This window comes from Schistocerca cancellata, chromosome 2, assembly GCF_023864275.1.
Source record: "Schistocerca cancellata isolate TAMUIC-IGC-003103 chromosome 2, iqSchCanc2.1, whole genome shotgun sequence".
Taxonomy (NCBI): Eukaryota; Metazoa; Arthropoda; class Insecta; order Orthoptera; family Acrididae; genus Schistocerca; species Schistocerca cancellata.
In genome coordinates this window covers 397150292-397172089 of record NC_064627.1, presented here as the reverse complement: position 1 = coordinate 397172089, position 21798 = coordinate 397150292, and the positions used below count along the sequence as shown (strand labels likewise).

General features: G+C 40.0%; 1 protein-coding gene across 1 annotated transcript in view; it reads left to right on the top strand.

Annotated features, from left to right (window-relative positions):
* LOC126161823 (nucleoprotein TPR-like) overlaps window positions 1–21798 on the top strand; it is a 302767-nt gene that overhangs the window by 218792 nt on the left and 62177 nt on the right. Inside the window, exons 16-17 of the mRNA XM_049917927.1 lie at window positions 3959–4172; window positions 11522–11728. Coding sequence (XP_049773884.1) covers window positions 3959–4172; window positions 11522–11728 — 421 coding nt within the window. The remainder of the gene's footprint in view (window positions 1–3958; window positions 4173–11521; window positions 11729–21798) is intronic.

Sequence of the window (21798 nt, the reverse complement as noted above, 5' to 3'; positions counted from 1 at the left end):
ATGTCATTCTACTTCAAAAAGTATTCTTTCATTCAGAATATTTTCTCAGCTTACATTTTTCGATATGAATAATCACTATGCAACCATCATGACATCCATGTTCAGTGACATCGGGGTAAGCTTCTGATAAGCAGAGCATCTTTGAATGTTTACCCTGGTTTAAAGTGGTCACTAATCTATTATTAATACTGACACAGACACAGTATTTCCCACATGTTTAGTAGTATTTGAGGGGTTACAGTTTCTTCTACATTTTGAATGATTTGTGTATACAATGTGAGCATATCATTACAGATGGGGCATATATCTCGGTATCATCGCCGAAAGGAAAAAAAATGTAGTGGGATATCATCACATGATCTTGGTGGCCGTGGGATTGGGTCATCCCTTCCAATCCACTGATATGGGAATTCTTCATCTAATGACTCCCAAATGCATGTTTTCCAGTGAGATGGTGCTCCGTGTAGTTGAAACATTACATTGGATCTCCAATAACTGGAGCTGACATGATGCATGTCTTACCGATTTTGATGGTGATCATATAAAGGTCGTTCAGGTGTTTTTGACAAGTCCCTCCAGATGTTGAAAATCACTTACAGTTTTTCTTCTTTTTAACTGTCCCTGTATTTAAAAAAATATTGAGTCCATTTCTCATAAGGTGTTCTGAACCTTCGGTGCACTATGGTTTGAGACTTCATCTCAGACAACCACACAACACATTTTGCTTTTACCTGAACTGATGCACCATTTTACATTTTAATTGATAGTGGGATTCCAAGTGCCAAGTTCAGGAACTGAAACATACAATCATGGCAACTTAATGAGTTTGTCAACACACTAAAAACCACTATATCATAGACATGTGGCATAAATGTATAGTAGAATCAGGATAAGCATTCTGGAACACCCTGTATTATGTGATCAATGGATAAGCTTTCTGGTGCTGAATATTATTTCCAATTACTATGGTTGTAAATATGATGCTATGAGACAAAACAATTTCTTCATGTAGAAAATGATTCTTTCTTTTAGTTTTTCCAGTGTTTGAGATATATATACACTGGTCAAAACAATTAGGGGATCGGTTGAGATATCTAGGTTCCGAAGTATTGTCATCAGCAGAATGAACTAAATTGTTCGACGTCTTTCTGTAGTTTCTATGGAGTGGAGATAGCAACCTTATGGTCACTGAGCTGGTGGCAATAATTGTTACAGTCACTGAGATAGTGGTAATAAGGAAAGTTGCTGCAAAGGGGTTGGTGTTGACTTGTGTTTACTCTACCAAATGAATTACACAAGCAATTGGGTTCAGGTAGTGTAGTGAGCAGGTAGTGCAATGCAACAACGTGACCTAACCCGAAGCTATGGTATGGAGAGCCGTAGGACAGTTGGAAGCGGGACAGGCACAGAGAGAGATGGCTGCAGCTGTTGGAGTATCCCAAAGTGTAATTTCCAGGACCTGGACACTATTTCAGACAATTGGAACCGTTAACAGAAGGCAAGGTTAAGGCCGTCCATGGGTAACATCAGCAAGAGATGATCGTTATTTCCGGCTAACAGCCTGTCAAGACAGGAGTCTGAATGCAACTCAGCAGCAACACACCCTCCAGGCAGCAACAGGATGTGCAATATACAACACAAAAAGTCCAAAATCACCTTTGAGAATGTGGTTTCTACACACCACGGAGCCTATGGTATGTGTCCCATTAAAACCACGACACCATTTAGCCCACAGAAACTGGGCAGAGGAACATCAGTATTGGAGTTGTAACGAATGGTGCCGGGTGGTGTTCACATATGAGTCAAGATTTTGTGTTCAGCAGGACAATCGTCATTCCCTCATCTGGAGAGAATATGGAGCTTGGAACAATCTTGCTTATTTGCAGGAAACATCACCATATCATGGTGGTGGACGAATGGTGTGGGGAGGAGCCACTATTGGTGGATATACAGACCTCTGTGCCATTCAGAATGGCGCTTTGACTGCTCAGAGGTACAGAGATGAGTTCCTTTGACCTTTTGTTGTGCCCTTTGCTGGTGCCATAGGAGATGGGTTCCTTCTGGTGGACGATGACGCTTGTCCCAACAGAGCTGCACTGGAGGACAACATGCTTGAAGCTGAGGAAATTGAACAAATGGAGTGGCCAGCTTGTTCACCGGACTTATACCTGATCAAGCATGTTTGGGATGCACTTGGCAGAGCATTGCTGCCAGACCAGCGCCTCCCACAACGGTCACAGAGCTGGATGTTGCACTCACGGAAGAATGGCCAAATATCCCTCAAGAGCTGATTCATAACTTCATACTGTCTATGCCACGCAGGTGTGCAGCTGTACTTGTAATGGATCTGGGAGATGTGTTATTTTCTACCGGATTTGTCAATACCAAATCTAATGAGGGAGGTTGTAAATGTTTTCTTATATTTTTGTCAGAATATTTTTTGTGAATTGTAATTTGCCTTATTTTATGCTGATTTGCTTATATGTTTGAGAGTGATAGCATAGTGATTAATATTAGTAGATGCAACGAATAATCTCAAAGAGACTGGTTACAAGTGGAAGCTTGTGTGTTGTGTGAAATGTCTTTGACGCTGGAGTCGTCTTTGACCGTAGTCAGTCGGCAGTGAACACTCGGTGTGTGACGGTGGAACAATGTACAGGTCCCCATTATAATAATTTGCAAGTGACCAGCAAAAATGAGTTATTCTACAACTTTTTTATATAAACATGAAGAAGGAAGCACATTCAGAAAAATGGTATTTGAAGCACCAAAAATGAGGCAAACACATTGAACCAGGATATTTCTGCAGCTGACGAAACAGCATTATGAAATCATACTTTCACTAGACGACTGAAGCCAACACAAAAAAGTCAAATATCATCTTATAAACATCCACGGAAAAGTGAGTACTGTCACGAAATATGCTAAATTCAAGTACATAAAAATAGTGAGCATATTTCATACTGGCCATCCAAGGTGATCACACACCATATTAAAGAACAACGAGAATGACTTTCACTAATATGGTAGCCCATGGTGCCTCGTCTTATGTAAATGCCATGTAAACCTCACGTAAAGGGTTGAGACAGCAAAACATCATACTATATCACACACAGATTACAATTGTAACCAATATCTGAATTAAATACATTACCATATGTCTATTCTGTATGATATCTCACCTGATCCCCTAATTGTTTTGAGTGGTGTACAATAATTATGGGCACACAAAGTTGTTTCCATGCTTTAGAATTTTTTGCTTCTATATCTCATGTGACAGCTACAATATGAACTCCAGCTCAATCAAGTTCTGTAATGGTTTCTGCATTAAGTTGCTTGCCATTATGACATGAAAATACACTGGCTGCTTCCAATTTGAAAATATCGTGTAGACTGCCTGCTTGGACCAAACAAAATGGTGCAGTGGTTAAGACATTTCACTCATAATGTTATTATCTGCCTATAATTACCGTGTTGTCAGTGGGACATTAAACCCTGAACTCTCTGTTATGACCACACAGTGAGTATCAGATTGTTAGATGAACCATAACTCAAGTGTCCTTCAATGTGGATTTCATCAAAGCTTAGGAAACACTTTTGCTACTACTGGACATTTGAAATATTTCGTCAGTTTGTGGAATGTTCAGAGCAGGAAAAGTATAATTCTTTCTCCATACATACTTTTCATACAAATCTTTCAAAGTTAGAGCATACTTCTTTTGCGTCTTGAGAAGAGAGGGAATTTTATCTTGTGTGAAACCAGATTGCTTTCATTACCACACTTTCAAATTATTATTCCTCCCTCTCCCCTTTGCATCATATTCCACATTTGAAACCTTTTAATTTTAGGTTGAGTTTCCAATCATTTATGCTGGATAGAACATAATTTTATGTTTGAATAAATGTGATTATTCTTGTTTGTGCATTCAGAATTCATTGTTCTGAAAATGTTTTACAGCACAGAGATAGCTTTATTGGAGCAAGAACTGTCATCAGTCCGACAGGAGCGTGCACGAAGTGCAGATCAAGTTCAGGAACTCTTAAGCACAGTTTCGACTCTGCAACAGCAAGTAGAACAGTTACAAGAGAAAGCACGTGATACAGCTCTGCAACATGCAGAAGTGCTTCGTAACCAGAAGCTGCATACGGACACACTTGTGCTTTGTTATAAGGTATCAGTATTTCTCTCTCTCTCTCTCTCTCTCTCTCTCTCTCTCTCTCTCTCTCTCTCTCTCATGTGTGCGCCCACACACACACACACTTTGAGCAAATATTATATGAATTAATCAACAAAATTGTAATTATGGAGAATCCTAGATGAAGAATAATTGAGAGCAAAGACCATCACTCGCCTTGAATGAAAGCCAAGATGCAGACACACTTGTCAAAAGATTGTAATTTGTAGGTACTTTGCGTACCAATAATGGAAATTCCTGGATGGAAAAACATATAAAATAGAGAAATGCAACCACTTGCCTACAGAGCACTGGTGAATGGCACACACAAACACATAATAGAAAACATTTAACACTGGCTGTTGAGCTCTTGCTCTTATTTTAGTAAGAGTACACATATTCACACATGCAACCATACAAACACCCAAACATGCACACACGTGTAGATGTCTGTGTGGTTGCGAATGTGAATGTGTGTACTCTTAGCAGAAAAAGAGCAGGAACTCGAAAGCTAGTGTTAACTGTTTTATATCATATGTTCCTGTGTGCCACACACCAGTCCTTATTAGGTAAGTGGCTGCCTTTCCCTTATTTTTGTGATGGATGCTTTGCTTTTGTAAGAGTTGACTAGTGGTACCGATGGTTTTAATAGTAGTCACAGTGGTATAGGTGGGATGTTTATTTTCATATGTTTGCTGGAAGCTCCAAAATATGCTTGTGTCAAGAGACGTGAAACCATACAGTATGTAGACTCGGACCTTGGAGCTTTTAAAATGCTTGTAATTCACTTTAGGAATAAAGCCAGAAATGTTAAATTGCCGATGGGCATACAAAAAAGAAAGAAAACTCACTAGATTTTGGAGGCTTTTTGAGCTATAATACACACACATTCCTGTGCACGCACACACCCACACACACATATGCCTCCGCCCCTACATGGTGCCATCTGGATGCACAGTGCCAGTGCTGCATTTCAGTGGATGAACTAGGTTAGTGCAGGGTTGGCAGAAGGTGAGAGAGGTGGGAGACAGGTAGAGGGGTTGGGGGAGGGTGGATAGCAGCTTAGGAGGAGATATCCGGTCTGCTGGCCAGGAATGTGGGTGGACAGATAGCAGGTGCTCTGTCTAGGCATGCAATGCATGCTTTTAAGAGCCTGTGGAGAGTGGCGCACACTGAAGGTGACCTGCTGACATGAATTAGTAGGAGTGGCAGGACAGAGGAAGGGGAAACTGTTGCTTGGAGGGTTTGCTAACAGTGGCTTACCAGAAATTGAGGACAGGACCATTAAGGAAGTGAACAATATGTTTGTAGGATAACTCCTATCTTCATAGTTCAGAAAAGCTGCTGGTGGAAGAAAGGATCCAGATGGCCCAGGGTGACTGAACACCACTTCAAGAGCAGTGGGAAGGATCTTGAGTCAGATATTGGGTGATGGAGGAGGAGTACAATTTCATAGTTGATTCTTGGGTGTGATGGAAGGATTGGTGGTTTGTGAGAATCAGCCCACGGATTCTGTTGTATTGCATTCAAATAAAAGGTACATCTTGAACTTCTTTCCAATTCCCGAAGACCCCTCTCCATGTGAATCGAATGTGATTCATATTATATAAACAGCAGCAGCTATTTGACATCCATTGTTTCATAAAAGCCTTGTATGGACTTTCCACGACACTTTGGTTTTCAGCAATATGCATCTGTAGTACCCCTGTTTTGTGTGTGTGTGTGTGTGTGTGTGTTCCTTATGTATTGGGATCCAGTAACAAATCTATCTGCCATCAATTTTGTAGGCTACATGTGCTACCCTTGGCAATTTCTTTTCTGTTACAGTAATAATTATGTGTACCACTCTGCTGTGCTCTGATTCATTTCTATTTTCCTGTCTCTCCAAGCAATTGCCAACATACTGTGTGTCTCCATTTCTCACTGAAAAACTGTTTTTTACTGTTTTTGCATCAAAAGTCCATGTTTCACTATAAATCCAGAAAACCTGTCATGATAGTAATTTTGTAAGATTGTGTTGATACATAGCTTTGAAAGTCTTATTTAGTTTGCTAAAGTCTCTCCAGACCATTTTTACTCTTCTTTTCTTCCTTTTTTTGCTATCTAGTCATTGTTTTCAGTTGTTGTAAATGAAAAATCTCGTCAGTTGGTTCTGTAACTTAATTGTCAGTTTGTAGTTTTCTTTTGGGCAATAGGAGTTACGACATACCCTCTCCTATTACACACACACACACACACACACACACACACACACACACCAATGGTTGCAACGCTCAAGAGTGTGTGCAACAGGGCTACACCCGCAGAAGTGAAAGGGTTAATGTTTTAACTGCTACAGGAATGTAACATTTAAAGAACAAGGAAAGTGCCTAAATATCAAAATCTCTGTACTTCTAAAGAAGAATAAACTAACAGTTCATCAAAAGTGGAACAATAGTTCATTTCTGAAAAATGAAGTTTGTGCTCTGGCAACCTACACTGGTACTGAGTGTCACAAGTTCAGACTGCCACCATATACTCAGTTATCCACACAGCCTGCCTCACCTTGTGCTAATATTTCTGGAGTTCTGCAAGAAAGACACTTGGTCTTTTTCCTGACAAGACAAAACAAATACTGTGAGTGTAGAAAGATCCAGGCAATTAATTACATAGACACAATAAATACAGTGGGTGAAAGAAGATCCAGGTAGTTAATAGAGACTTTTAAACTTCTTCATAAATTAGACCTAAAGAGAATTCACTAAGGATCAAACTTTTCTCAGCAGTTTTCAACATGATCTTACTAGTCAGTGAAACAAATAACTTGTCACCATGTAAATAGTGTGACGATGACTCGGTCCCCCCCACCCCCGTCCCCACCCCCGACAATGTAGTAGCACATCAAAGGGTTAATTACATTTCAGATATTTATTATACACTGTAAATAGATATCTGTTAGCAACTGTATTACGTGAGAGGCCGGACTCACTCTGAACTGATTATTTTGGTGATTCGGCTGTGATGGTATTTATTACAAACAGATATAAATAGCTTTGTTTAATTGGCTGGATGTTTACTGTGTTTTAATTTCTTTTTGTATTTCCTGTAAGAAATATATGTATTGTAACACCTGAAATGCTAAGTCTCTAAGTTTGTCAGTGCTGTAATTCACCTAGAAAGTGAGTTAAAAATCAGAAACAGTACTGTGTAAATGTGTTGCATGTATTTTCCATCTTTCTCATTGTACAGGGATCTGGACCAGCATAGGTGACATTAGAAGTGTAAACTTTTTTCTCCTCACATACATATATTTTGGCAGTGTTTTTCCCATCTTTGTTATTTAGTTGACAGTAGGCAATAATTTTTCTTTGTGTGGTAAGTCACAAATATAGTACTGCACATAATGTTGATTTGTATGTTTTGCATTCAAAGCTTTACTCCATAAAAAAACTCCATCAAAGTAAATAATGTTCCAATTTATATGATAAGACGGTTCTGCTATGTAAACTTTCCATGTTCAGTAGCATACATCTTTGCAAGTTTTGTATCAGAAACAGATGACATTCTGCTGTTGACATAATTTCCCCCGTTACTGGATAGTATAATAAATTAAAATGCACGAATCCAAATTCTGAAAAATGGACTTTCTGTAAAATTTCTTTTTCTTATGGCCGATTCAGTTGAGCTCAGTAGCATGTGGCAGAGTTCAGCTGCCCCTTACCTGAGTCTTAAGCAACAAGTTGCAATTTCTGGATTACTTAATTGGTTGTCTTTATCATCTCAGTCATAACTGTTGTATGGAAGACAGCCAACATCCAAGTTTCTCGTGTGTCTCAAAGCATGATTGCCAAGTATTCAGTTTCTTCTGTAGTGTTGGTAGCACAAAGTGGTTGATCCCTAATTTTGAAGCCAGAGAAATTAGTCTGGGCTTTAGTACCAGTTTTTTTACCTAAAATTTTACTTGTTGTCAATTGAATAAAGTGTTTAAAAAGTGCCCATTCACTATAACAGGGCTTTTGTCAGTGGAAAGTATTTGTTATCAATGAAATTCGTGGTTATATGTCTTGCGCACAGTACTAACTATGGCATATTTCTGTGCCTGACATTTCATTTTCCAATGCTGGAAATATAAGGGGCTATTACATCTCAGAAAGGAGCTACAATCTCAAAGAAGCCCAGCAAGCTGAACTGTTTATATGTATCCCAGCAATGTTCAGTTCATGACTTCATCGGACCGCTGTCTCACCCTTAGTCAGTAACATCCACGTCATAGGTGAATATAAAATTTCTCAATGCTTTGTTGGCATATTGCATTGTTAATTTGATCTGATATTTCTATTATGCTTCAGTCGTGAGTTGAACTTATTATTGTATGAATGTCATTGTTTCCTTTCCATGATAGTATTGTTTTACTTGCCCCCACAAGTCAGCCCCATTGTCTCTGAGGTGGATATTACTGTAAAGCTAAGAATTTTCCTTCATTTGATGGGCAGATCTTACTTTAAACAAGTACATTTTTTTCTGTTATATTCCTTATTTTCCAAATATCTAATTATTTATACTTGGCTACTAGTGGGGGGGGGGGGGGGTACCTGATGTGTTACAAAGAAGTAAAAGAACGGTGCATTGGCTTCATACCAGTTCGAGGAGAGTGATGATTGTTATCATTCAGATGTTCCTGAAGATCACCTATTGACTCACTTGAGAATAGAGGAAATGATGACACTAAAACTGACATACCTTACCATGCCAAGATGAAATGTTTATGAACTGTTTCACTTGGAGTGTCAGAGCACCCATTTGTGGTACGAAGAAACCACAGAAAAATATAGTAAAAATTGGTTTGTGGTTATGGTTAGGCCCCAACTGATGTTACGTAATGATCCAGAGCCAGAGGGAATATGGTGTTTGTTTTACAGCACTGGGATTTTTGACGAGATTGCAGTACATACCAAAAGGAATAAATTAAAGAATCCTTCTTCTCCAGATATAAAGATAAAAAGAAGACTGAAATTGAGGTGTGGATCGGTTTGATGGTTTTATATTCCATTTTCAAGTCTGGAGGTGAAATATCGGAATCACTTTTTGCAAATGATCGTACTAGACATTCCATTTCTTGTGTAACCATGTCTCTAAAATGATGTTAAGTTTTACTGCAGGCTCTCAAATGTGCTTATAAAGGCAGCTGTTCAATAATTTAGTTGATAGTACTGTGGCTCACAGATTCTTTTAGTGTGGTCCGCTGATGTTTTGATAACTCTTTTCTGTTTGTGATGATGATTGGAATTTCTGTTAAGGTATGTACTGGTGGATTGGACTTTCTGTAGACTTGGTGTTCTAAAGTTCCTTCAGTTATTCTAAATATCTGTACTTCCAGAAAACGAAATTTGACCTTCTCTCTCTTTCGCCATAGTGAACTGTGTATTAATTGCAGTTTGCCAAATCCTGTATATCTGTAGTATCAGAAGAAAAATTCACTCAAGGAAATTATCAAACTGAGACAGAATTGCTGGCTAGAGCTTACCTTCAGGAGCTGAAATTCTGCAGGCATGTAGAAAAGACCATCTTATGAAACTTCCTGGTGGGATAAATTTGTGTGCCATATGGGGACCCAAACACAGGACCTTTGCATTTCGTGGGTAGTTGCTCTACCAACTATGCTATCCAAGCATGACTCATGATGTATTCATACAGCTTTACCTTCATCAGGAATTCATTTCCTACCTTCAAAACTTAGGTCTTGGGTTTGAGTTCCAGTCTAGGAGACAGTTTTAATCTGCCAAATCTGTATCAGCAGATGCTCTGCTGCAGAGTGAAAAATTAACTCTGGAAAAATTGTCCTAGTTTTCAGAACTAATAGTTTCTTCGCCGTAGAGGACAGAGAGAGATAGGTTGGCCAAGGTTAAAAAGTCACACAGACCCTAGACTGAGAGTGAAATACCTGTTGTCCATTTCATCCTGGATTCTGAGTGATCTGCCCTTTCTTTTGTAAATTCCCCCACCTATCTGTCCTTTTCCCGGAAGAAGAAACCATTGAACCTAGGATACTGTTGAGCATTTCTATGTGTATCTATCGGCAGCACTTAAAGTTTGCATCTTGAAGGTTTGGTTTACCATACACTTCCTCAGTTCTCATAGTGAAAATTTTATGATAGATGACAGTAATTATTTGACTTGTGTACTGACGTTTGATCAGAAAATTCATGCATAGATGGTTGAAATCTCATTTTCTCTGAATCGAACTAGTTGCTCAAGTGTGCTCCATTTCCAAGAGTGTCACCATCTCTTCCAGATTCTAAAGAATTATCAGTTACATTTGCTGCAGACTGAAGAGATTAGTGTGTTTTACTTTGCTGAAAAGCACTTTTCAGGACAGTTTTGAGATTCTGTGTAAGTAATCACAATTATCAGTACCAAAAAAACAATCTCACTTTTTTCCTCACTTCTGTGTTTCTGTGATATCTTCGATGGTGTGTTTTTTCTTATCAAAATTGAAGTATTTTTCACCTGTTAGAACAGTTCTCTGTTGTCAGTAATGAATAACCGATATACAGTGTGGTCAGAAACAGTCTGAAAAGCTTTTAAGGGCATTGCAGGGTAGATTGTGCCAAGAAATAATTATTAAGAAAAAAGTTTCATACATTGTGCCATTTCCAAGTTAACTAGCATTGAAGTTAAGCCAGTCAGTCCACTGTGCATGCAGATTCAAGCAGCCCACCAGATATAGTTTGTGTCCATTGTTCTTACCGCATAGATGATAGCACACAAAACCACACAGCCTTTGGCTCAGGTTTGATCCTGACTACCATCCCATGTCCAATTTTTGTATCGCTCTCTCTTTCAGTTTTAGAAAACCAAAGAAAGAGCATGGTTGGAAACACCAGCTCTGGCAGGCTGCTTGGATTTGTATGTGTAATGGCCTAATTGGCTAACTGCAGTGCCAGTTAACTTGAAAATAATGCAACATATTGAATTGCTTTTTTTTTAAATTACTTCTTAGCACAGTCTTTCCAGCAACACCCGTACAAGTTTTTCATAATGTTTCTGACCATCCTGTATGAATATAAGGAAAATACATTAAAATGAAAGCACCACAGAACACACACTAATACAATGCCTGAGTTACCTGAACTTAGAACGATAGCTGGAAAATAAGATTACGAATTTGGCTGTGCATGTTAACACAGCCACAGAGTCACATCCGTTGCACTCATGGAATGATGAGGTAGTGCACGTAAAGAGAATGTAGTACTGCAGGAAAGGTACAATAACATGCTTATAAACATTCATAGCTTTAGAGAGAAATGTGTGTTCTCTGTTAATGTATACAGCTTTTAACTAAAGTAATAAATTCCTTTTTATTGCAGAAACAGATTAAAGAACTGGAAGAGCGGCTAGCAGATGAAACTACTGCTATTAAACAACAGTTAGAGAGGACTGAGGAGAAACTTAGGGTTACACATAAACCTGTTATTGAAGTACCAGAAAAACAATTGAAGAATGAAGCCAGCTCTTTCACAACTGTTACAAGCCAAAATATGGAAATTGCATTACTTGAAAGAGAGGAGTGTGAGGTAATTTTCAGTATCTCTTCATATTCAAAAATTAGCTGATAATTCAGAGTAACATTAGATATTGAACTAATAAAAGTTAAATAGGAAGCAGGTATAACAGTGTAACAGGAATCTGCTTTTCATGGATTTATCATTCTGAATATAGTTCTTTAAATATCATCATGTCCACAGCATCATTTTCAGAATTGAACTAGTGTCTGTGTATGGGGGGTGGGGGGCGTGTGCACGCATGCATGCACACGCATGCACTTGTGTGTGCACTCTATACATTCTTAAGATCTTCACTTATTTCCAGTTAAATGCATTAAAGGATATTGCGTAGCAAAACAAAATTCAAATATCGGCAAAAGGCTGTGTTAAAGAAAATAATTAATACATAGTCTATTGATGCTTGACATAGGTAAAATCGCTGACATAGTGACAATAGAGTAGAGAACAAATAAACACAAGTGTCTGCATAATTTCTGTAACACGCAACATTGTACTATATGTAATGCACAACATTGTACTATCAGTCACATTCATATCAGGGATGCGAGCATTGTAATGTTGTAGACAGCATCTAGGATTGGCTCTCGAATAGACTGTATTGCTCCAGTCTTGCCTTGCCTGAGATGGCATGGGGCCACTCCATACTGGCTCAGTTTCCATGCAAAAATGACGAAAATTAGTATTGACCAAACCAGCTCGGCCATCAGGTGGTTCTTGTTGGATGGCGTATCTAGCAGTAATTGACTGCACCGGCATGTGTGACTTACAGCAGCATCTGGAGAGTGCCTGCTCTTGCTGAATTTGCGAAGCTGACAATAGGATTTGTTTGCTTGCGTAAACTGCATGTTGTGATTTCTTCATCTCTTTTCACTGCTCCTTGGAAAAAATATTTGTTACATATAAGATAAGATATGGATCCCAGTTCACGTGTAATTCTGTACCGTGAGTGTGATAGAGGCATGTTGTTTGATATAAGCATCTGCCTCACAATAAATTTCGAAAAATTACATTATTAACAGACATGGACAGTCCGTGACTGTAGCTTCGAGGGTAAGTCTGTTTTTTATTATTAATATGCCATCTTCAGTCGCAATTTTCCTGTTCATGCCCAATGTGTTTCAGAGCAACAATTCCATTTTTTGAGGATAGCATTCATGTTTATGGGCATTACACTTTAAGTTTCTCAACCTCATTTGTGCACAAAAGTATATTTTCTGCGTCGTTGAAAATATCTACAGTTGCACTTACACTTCAAACGATTTAATGTGTTTGTTCATAGCTGTGCCTTAATTTGACTTAATGACTCCCAATAATTTCCAAATCTTTCCAAATTTTGGACATGGTTTTTGGATGTATGCAACATAGTTTCACATTTGAACAAGCAACTAGTGTTCTTTTGGTGTGACTAATCTGTTTTGAAGTGTTTAAATCCAAATGTTATATCCAACCTAGTCAGTCACACTATTTGCCGATTACTGTTATAGAGTGTCTAATGTCTTCCAATCTTGTGTTCCCAGTACCTGTAATCAGATGTTCAGTTCACTTTCATCTAAATGCTCTTGGGTAAGTCTTGTCACAAGTAAATTTTTTTTAAAAGATTTCAGTCCAGTTTGGAACAACTATGAACAGTCCATGTAACTTATCACGTATAAATGTTAGTCTTCTAATGTGAGAGATCCACAGTAACACTGAATGTGTCATAACTGTAGAACACAACAATATACTGTCTCGTAGGTGAGCATACCATAAGAGCAAGTAAACGTAAGTGAGGCTGTGGGCTCAGTGCACTGGGGTTATATTGGGCTGTTGTACACACGGCACAGTATCGTCTGAAATGGTGCAGGTGCAGGCAGGCGCAACACCAACTCTCTGCGAGAGGCTGTAAGGGAGCACTGCTGGTGATGGTGCTGTATCCATGTCCACATCTGGTCAGACACTTGGCAATAGAGGCAGCAGAGAAGATGGTGGTGATGGCGACAGGGACTGCGGAGATGGTGGTGTCCCAGCATTGTCTACACTGCCGAGCGGCGGCACTCAGAGCAAAGATGGTGCCAGAACTGGAAGAGGCGTGGACCACATCACAGGGGCCGGCACAGATGGTGGAGGCAACCTTGGGGGCGAAGGGCTCTCTGGTGCACGGGCAGTTGTCTGTGGATGGAGCTGGTCATAGTGTCGTGACATGAGGGCATCAGAGGTGTGCGTGACACAAAGGCAGTGGCCTGTGCAACTACGCACAACATCTATTATCTACTTAGAGTGCCAGCCAAACCCATAGGTCCAGACGGCAGATGTAATCACTGCGGTGCAGGTCCAGTGCATGACCAAGTGTTGGCCATCCCACATGAAGCAGCGTACCGAGCTTGCAGCCAAAAGCAGTTCTGCTGGGCTATGGTCGCCAACTGGAGTGGACCTACATGAACTCTGTAACCTATCAAGGGCTTCCTCGGGAGAAGAGTGATTTTTTTTTTAAATCTGGGTTTTTAATATATGGACCAGCTGCCTGCCTCTCTGTTGGACTGGGAGTGAAAGGGAGTGACCATAACATGCCGGATGCCACTCTTTGTACAAATGTAACAATATTATGAGGAGGGAAGTTGCTACGCACCATATAGCGGAGATGCTGAGTTGCAGATAGGCACAACAATAAGACTCTCACAATTATAGCTTTTGGCCGTTAAGACCTTTGTTAACAATAGACACACACGGACACGCGCACGTGCAAACGCAGTTCGCACAAACGATTGCCGTCTCAGGCAACTGAAACCACATTGGCAGTGTGGCCAAAAGCTTTAATTGTGAGAGTCGTTTTGTTGTGCCCATCTGCAACTCAGTATCTCCGCTATATGGTGAATAGCAACTTTCCTTCTCTTAACATTGTTACATTCCATCCTGGATTTTCTATTGTTTGACTCTTTGCACAAAAATCTTCAGAATTGTGAGACACAAACTGTGGGCTGTTGTCTCGTAAGTGTATACAGCACTCCTTCTAAGGGGAAAAAAAAATCTTTGAGAGGGCTGTGACTGCATCTGTCATGGATGGGCGACAGTTCACATAAGGAAATTTTGAGGAAGCCTCAACTTCTAAAAGCCAAAAAGAGTTAAGGAACGAGCCTGCAAAATCAGCATGAATACATTTCCAGGGGTGCTGTTGTGGCAAGCCACAAAGAAAGAGAGGTCTGTAGTGCCACTTGGTGGGTGGCACACTGTGGACAGGTTATTACAATGTGCTTGATGTCATTGTCAATGCCCAGCCAAAATATGTGTCGGTGGCCCAGCAATTTTGTATGAGGAACACCCCTATGGTCCAGTTGCAGAAGGTGCATAACGTCTCACCGCAATGCTTACAGGATCACAACTCTTGGCACCTACTCTGCAGTAGCCAACTGTAACACCATCAAGAAGTGAGAGGCTGTGGCAGAGAGCTTAATAATTATGCAAAGGATCCAGTGCGTGGCCTGGTGGTTTATGTGACCAACTGTGGTGAACAAATTGAAGAACCTGACATAAGAGAGGATCGACCGCAACAGTTAACGAAATCTGAGAACTGTTCATGGGAAAACCATCCACACTGATGCGAGCTTCGATGCCTAAATGGAAACATTGCAATCTTTGTGATCAGATGCTGGATCGGACCAGTTGGCAATCGAGAAAATAGTCCGAATTAGCATGTTGTGCCGTGGATCAGAAATAAATGACATAGTTACAGAATGACAAAAACAGAGCGCAGCAATCCGAATTAGCATGTTGTGCCGTGGATCAGAAATAAATGACATAGTTACAGAATGACAAAAACAGAGCGCAGCATTGCAGGTGATGGGCTATTTTGAAGAAAGAAACCAAAGGTTTATGATCAATAATCAAATGAAACTTAAAACCATACAGGAAAACATGAAATTTTTCGATCACATACACAATAGCAATGGGTTCTTTTTCTATTTGCGAGTAGCATTGTTGCACCTGATTCAGAGCTTTGGAGGCTTGCACAGTAGGTTTTTTGGAACATTCTGCATATTTGTGCACGAGAATGGCCCCAAGGCCATACTTGGAGGTGTCTAGCCAAAACAAGATGTTGGCATCGTGGTTGGAAAGTAACAAAGCGAGGTGCCAGATGTAATTTGTACCATAATAGCATAAAAGCACTCTCACAGGTGGGCAGCCAATGAAAAGGGATATCTTTATGTAAGCTAGCATGAAGTGCCTGGTCCAATGCGGCTGCACCAGAAAGAAATTTATGGCAGTACCGAGAAAGGTTTGTGACACTCTGGCATTGGTAAGATGTAGCAAAGCTATAATGGCATCAACATGCTGGCATAAAGGCTTGATGTCATCTTGTGGGACTTCAAAATGGACATAAGACAATAGACTGCTTAAAAAATTGTGACTGGACCAAGTTACATTTCAAACTGGCGGCCTGTAGCACAATGAATAAGACATGAAGGTGCCACAAATGTCCATCTGTTGAGGAATGTGAGAGCACAATATCATCCAGGTATTAATGCACCCTGCTACAGAGGCTGTGAGTTGCTCAAAATATTTTTGGAAAATATCAGGGGTGTTAACCATGCCAAATAGCAGGCACTGGCTTTGATATAACCCGAAGAGGTTGTTCACTATGAGGAAACATTTGGAATCATCATCTAGAGGCAGTTGTAAGTATGCTTCTGACAAGCCTGTTTTTAAAACTATTGGCCTCGGAAAGCTGTACTAAGAGTTCATCCAGACAGGGTTTGGGATAAGTATCAATAATAGACTGTGAATTTACAAAAACTTTAAAATCACCACAAAGCCAAAGGTTTCTATTAGGATTTTTAACTGTTTGCCAACAGCTTAGGCCATTCACTAGAGGAGACAGGAGTTACAACACCCAAAGACGTAAGCTGATCTAGTTCCAATTTGACTTGCTTCGTAAAGCTGTTAGGACTGGGTGAGCGTGAAGAAAATGGGGGCGCACTGTCAGTTACATTGTGATACGAGCTTTGAAATCAGTAGCACACCCTAAACCTTCCAGAATCAGGAAGAAATATTCTGAACATAGCACATCCAGTTGTTGGTATGGAACTTAATCCATTACCATATGCACTACATCAGAAATAAGAACCCAAAAATTTTGAAGTTTTCATTGTTGGTATCATCCACTGTTAGAAAGGTCAAAAGCCTAACAACTGCTTTGTATACTTCAAAAGTAGAAAAACTGCCCCATTATAGATATTTGCTGTTTGTTGTAACTCACCAACCAACAAGAGACAGGGGGCGGTGCCGGTGATCCAAGATCCACAGAGGTTTGAGAACTTAACAAAGTCATTCCTGCACCTCTGTCCACTTGGATTTTTCACCTCTTGTCCCTCAGGCGTACTTTAATGTAGAGTTTGTTTGGGGTAACCCCATCACTTGGGGACACAGTTCACATCCATGTTCATGTCTGGTGAAGGTGGTTGAGAGTTGCATACAGACAAAATATCTCTCTCTATCTCTCTCTCTCTCTCTCTCTCTCTCTCTCTCTCTCTCTGCAATAATTACATGTCACCAAACACTTGGGACACATGGCCTTCTCACGTTGAACAAAACAAGAATGGCATGCTGGAAGAGAAGCACACAGCCATTGTTGTGACACTGACTGCTACTACTGTTGAACACAGCACTGTCCCGTTTGGTGTAGAGGCCAGGGCTGCACAGCTGCGACATTGTCTCCCTCTCCCATGAGCTAACTGTCAGTGGCTGAGGAAACAACAGTGCATTTCCTGCTGTCCTAGATACTTCAAAAGAGTGAGCAGTGTGGAGAACAGCTGTGAGAAAGGGATTTTCACATTGTAAAGTGTATTCTCGAACTTCTTATCACATGCCAGATGTGTTATAGCATCACGAACCATCAAATCAGCATATCACTCCCAGTAGGCCTCAGTAACAAACTAGCAGCAACAGCTGCTTAATCTCGATGCAACTTTTGGGGCCACTTTTGACAATTGTAGAGCTCAACAGGAGTAGCAATAATGTGAGTACATTTGCAATGACAATTACAGAGCAACTGACCCACTTCATCTAAAGAGAGACTGTCATGTTCCTGGAGAGGAGCTAACTAACACAAAAGGTGATAAACATGAAGAGAAATCAATGACAAAAACAAACCTTACACAAATTGAGGTCGGCAAATCCAAAAGCTTGAAACACTCCAGAAGCCGTTTTTTTCATATGAGTCCCAGTCTTCCATAAATCATCATACAGAGAAAGCTGTGGAGATTGCCTCGGCAGTGGTGGAACCTGGCATATGAACAAGGCTGCCACATTGTTTAGTGCCCTGGCAAGAACCTGCTGTTGGTTGGTGAGAGCTCACTGTTGTTCAACAAGAGATTGAAGTACTTCTTCCACTGATGTGTTGGCTGTATATCGAACCTAAGAAACAATACAAGCAGCATAGAATACTGCACTTGTCGCAAAGTATGTTGTAATGTTCTACAGAAACACTAACAGAAGTAACACCAACCAAATTTTATTCTGCTTCCACATAAAGAGATCCACAATAACACTGAATGAAGTATACAACAGTACAAAGTTTCATAACTGTAGAACACATCAATATGTAGTCTCATAGGTGAGCATACAATAAGCAAGTGAACATAATTACAGCTGAGGGCCAGCCATGCCAGACTTATATTGGGCTGTTGTGCACACAGCACAAAACTTGCTGCACCATCTGTCCATCGTGCACTGTTTGGTTACAACAGTCAGATTATTCATAATTTTCTGTGGCAGTTTTGAAATATTGCTATAGGCACATCTGTGTGGTCATCAAGCACTGAAATCAGGAAAATTCAGGATTGACTGAGGTTGCCTACCTTCAGATAATGAATCAAACTATGTAATTAAGTTTCTCTGAAAAATCAGCTAAATGAAAGCATAGGGAAGCTGAAATGGCTGTAATGCGGCAATGAATAAACTGATTTAACCAAACTATGTTCCCTATTTAAAATAATTTCACTGTTCCTGACCTTGACCTTATTGCAAACAAAACCATTGATAACCATCATTTACAAAAATGCATGCACTAGGTCTGACAGCAACTTCAACAGTTCTTGGTCTCCTACATATAGAAGAATCATGAGGAAAGGCCCCAGAGAATATAATTCAAGGTACAGTATATGTACCGGCATCAGTTTCCATTGTTGAGCTGCCAGTATATCAGCATATGTTTGAACTCTTGTATGACACATGAACTTATAGTTTACTCTGTCATCTATATAATCCCTATTGTGACTTCTGTATACTTATGATGAAAGGCTGTGAACTTCCAACAAATGGGATAAGATTTTACATTTGAACTTTCTTGCATAAAACTCAAAACTCTGTTTGAAGTTTTGTTACCTCTGTTAGTGCTTATATCTAAATTTATTTCATACAAAGCATTGCCACTGATGAGTATATCCACTATTTGACCATTCATCTTGAATTTAACCTTGTCTACATAATTCTCAGCAAGCCAAAATTCATTAGAACGTGTTATTTTATAATGCTGTTCTTCATTCCAACACTGTAACAACTCAACAATAAAATTCCTCTGAGTACGTGACCACAGTCTCAATGGGGAAAATTCTGTAACATTTCGGCAACAGTTGCAAATCCCATTCCTCAGGGAGTTTTGTGCTCACAGCTGAATGAGAAAATTTTTGGTTCTTATATAAGGAAGAAGAGGCTGTTGTCATAATGTGATAGGGTATTGAGGATGAGAAAGAGGTGGTGTTAGTCATCCTACATCTACACTATATAAGCATTCTGCCAGGCACCGTATGGTCATTTCCTTTCCTGTTCCATTTGCAAATAGAGCAGTGGGAAATATGATTCATTGTCTTTACACGAAATGTACATTGGCAGCAGTAGAATCGTTCTGCAGTCAGCCTCAACTGTCTGTTCTCTAAATTTTCTCAACAGTGCTCCTCAAAAAGACTGTCCCTTCTCTCCAGTGATCCCCATTTGACTTCCCGAAGAATCTCCATAATACTTGCATGTTGTTTGAACAAACCAGTAATAAATCTAGCAGCCCACTTCTGAACTGCTTCGATGTCTTCCTGTAATCTGACCTGGTGCAGATTCCAAACACTCAAACAGTACTCAACAGTGGGTTGCAGTTGTGCCGTAAATGTGATCTCCTTTACAGATGAGCCACACTTTCCCAAAATTCTCCCAATAAATCAAAGTTGACCATTAGTTTTTCCTACTTCTATCCTTACATGCTCTTTCCATTTCATATTGCTATGCAACACTACTACTACTACTAGATATTTAATTGACATAACTGTGTCAGGCAGAACATTACTAATACTGTACTCAAGTATTACAGGTTTGTTTTTCCTATTCATTTGCATCTTTTTTCTACATTTCCCATCAAACCAACTAGAAATTTTCTCATAGTCATCCTGTATCATTTTACACACACTCAATGCCGACACCGACCCAAACACCAAAGCATCATCAACAAACAGGCGCAGATTGCTGCTTACTCTGATGAGCAGATCATTTATGTATATAAAAAATAAGAGCAGTCCTATCACACTTCCTGGGGCACTGATGATACCCTTGTCTCTGATGAAAACTCGCCTTTGAGGTCAATGTACTGGGTTCTGTTACTTAAGAAGTGTTCGAGCCACTTATGTATCAGGGAATCTACTCCGTGTGTTTGTGCCTTCATAAACAGTCAGCTGTGTGGCACCATCTCAAATGCATTATGGAAGTATAGGAATGTGGAATCCGCCTGTTGCCCCTCATCCATAGTTCGCAGGACATCATGTGGTAGAAGGACAAGCTGACTGCAGCACGAATGAAGCTTACTAAAACTGGACGGAAGCTTTTTCCGTTCAAGAGAATTTATCATATTCAAACTGAAAATATGTTCAAGGATTGTGCAGCAAACCAGTGTTAAGGATATTGGTCTGTAACTTTGGAGGTCCGTCATTTTACCCTTCTCATACACAGGAGACGCATGCGCTATTTTTCCAGTGGCTTGGGACTTTGTGATGGATGAGAGGAGAGATTCATGATAAATGCAAGCTAAGTAAGGGTCAAGTGCTGTAGGGTACTGTTTGTAAAATCAAATTTGGATTTCCATCTGGATCTGGCACCGGCTTGCTTTCACCTCTTTCAGTTGTTTCTCTACACCAGGGATGCTTATTACTATACCCTCCATATGGGAGGTTGTGCGGTGATCAAATGACAGTATGTTTGTATGATTTTCCTGTATGTACTGTTTCTTAAATAGAAATCTAAAACTTACTTAGTGATTTTATGTAGGACCAGAATTCTCTCGGGCTCACAGCAGGATATTTTGTAAGCTTCACACAGCAATCTATTTACAGACACATGAATTTCTATTAACTTTTGCTTGTAGTCATTTGCATGTTCTCTTTTGAACTGAGAATGCAACAGCCTTTCTCTTCAGCATTTTTCGAATTTCATTGTTAAACATGGTAAGTCTTTTCCATCCTTAATCCACTTACTCAGCATGTACTTCTCCAGAACATGTTTTATAATCTGTTTAAACTTTGCCCATAATTCCTCTGCATCCATCATACTGGAACTCAATGGTGTCAGTTCATTGTCTAAGGAGGATGCATGATCTGGGTATTTTCGCACTACTGACCATAGATTTTCTTTTAATGAGTCAAAAACTGCCACAGCGGAATTGGGTGGCTGATAACAGCATCCAACAATTATCTTGATTTCATATAGACTTGTCATATGCAGCCAGACAACTTCACTGTCTCACTCAAATTTGATCTCGATAGAGCGTGCCTCAGCGATACAGATAGCCGTACCATAGGTGCAACCACAACAGAGGGGTATCTGTTGAGAGGCCAGACAAACGTGTGGTTCCTGAAGAGGGGCAGCAGCCTTTTCAGTAGTTGCAGGGGCAACAGTCTGGATGATTGACTGATCTGGCCTTGTAACACTAATCAAAACAGCCTTGCTGTGCTGGTACTGTGAACGGCTGAAAAGCAAGGGGAAAATACGGCCGTCATTTTTCCTGAGGGCATGCAGCTTTACTGTATAGTTCAATGATGATGGCGTCCTCTTGGGTAAAATATTCCAGAGGT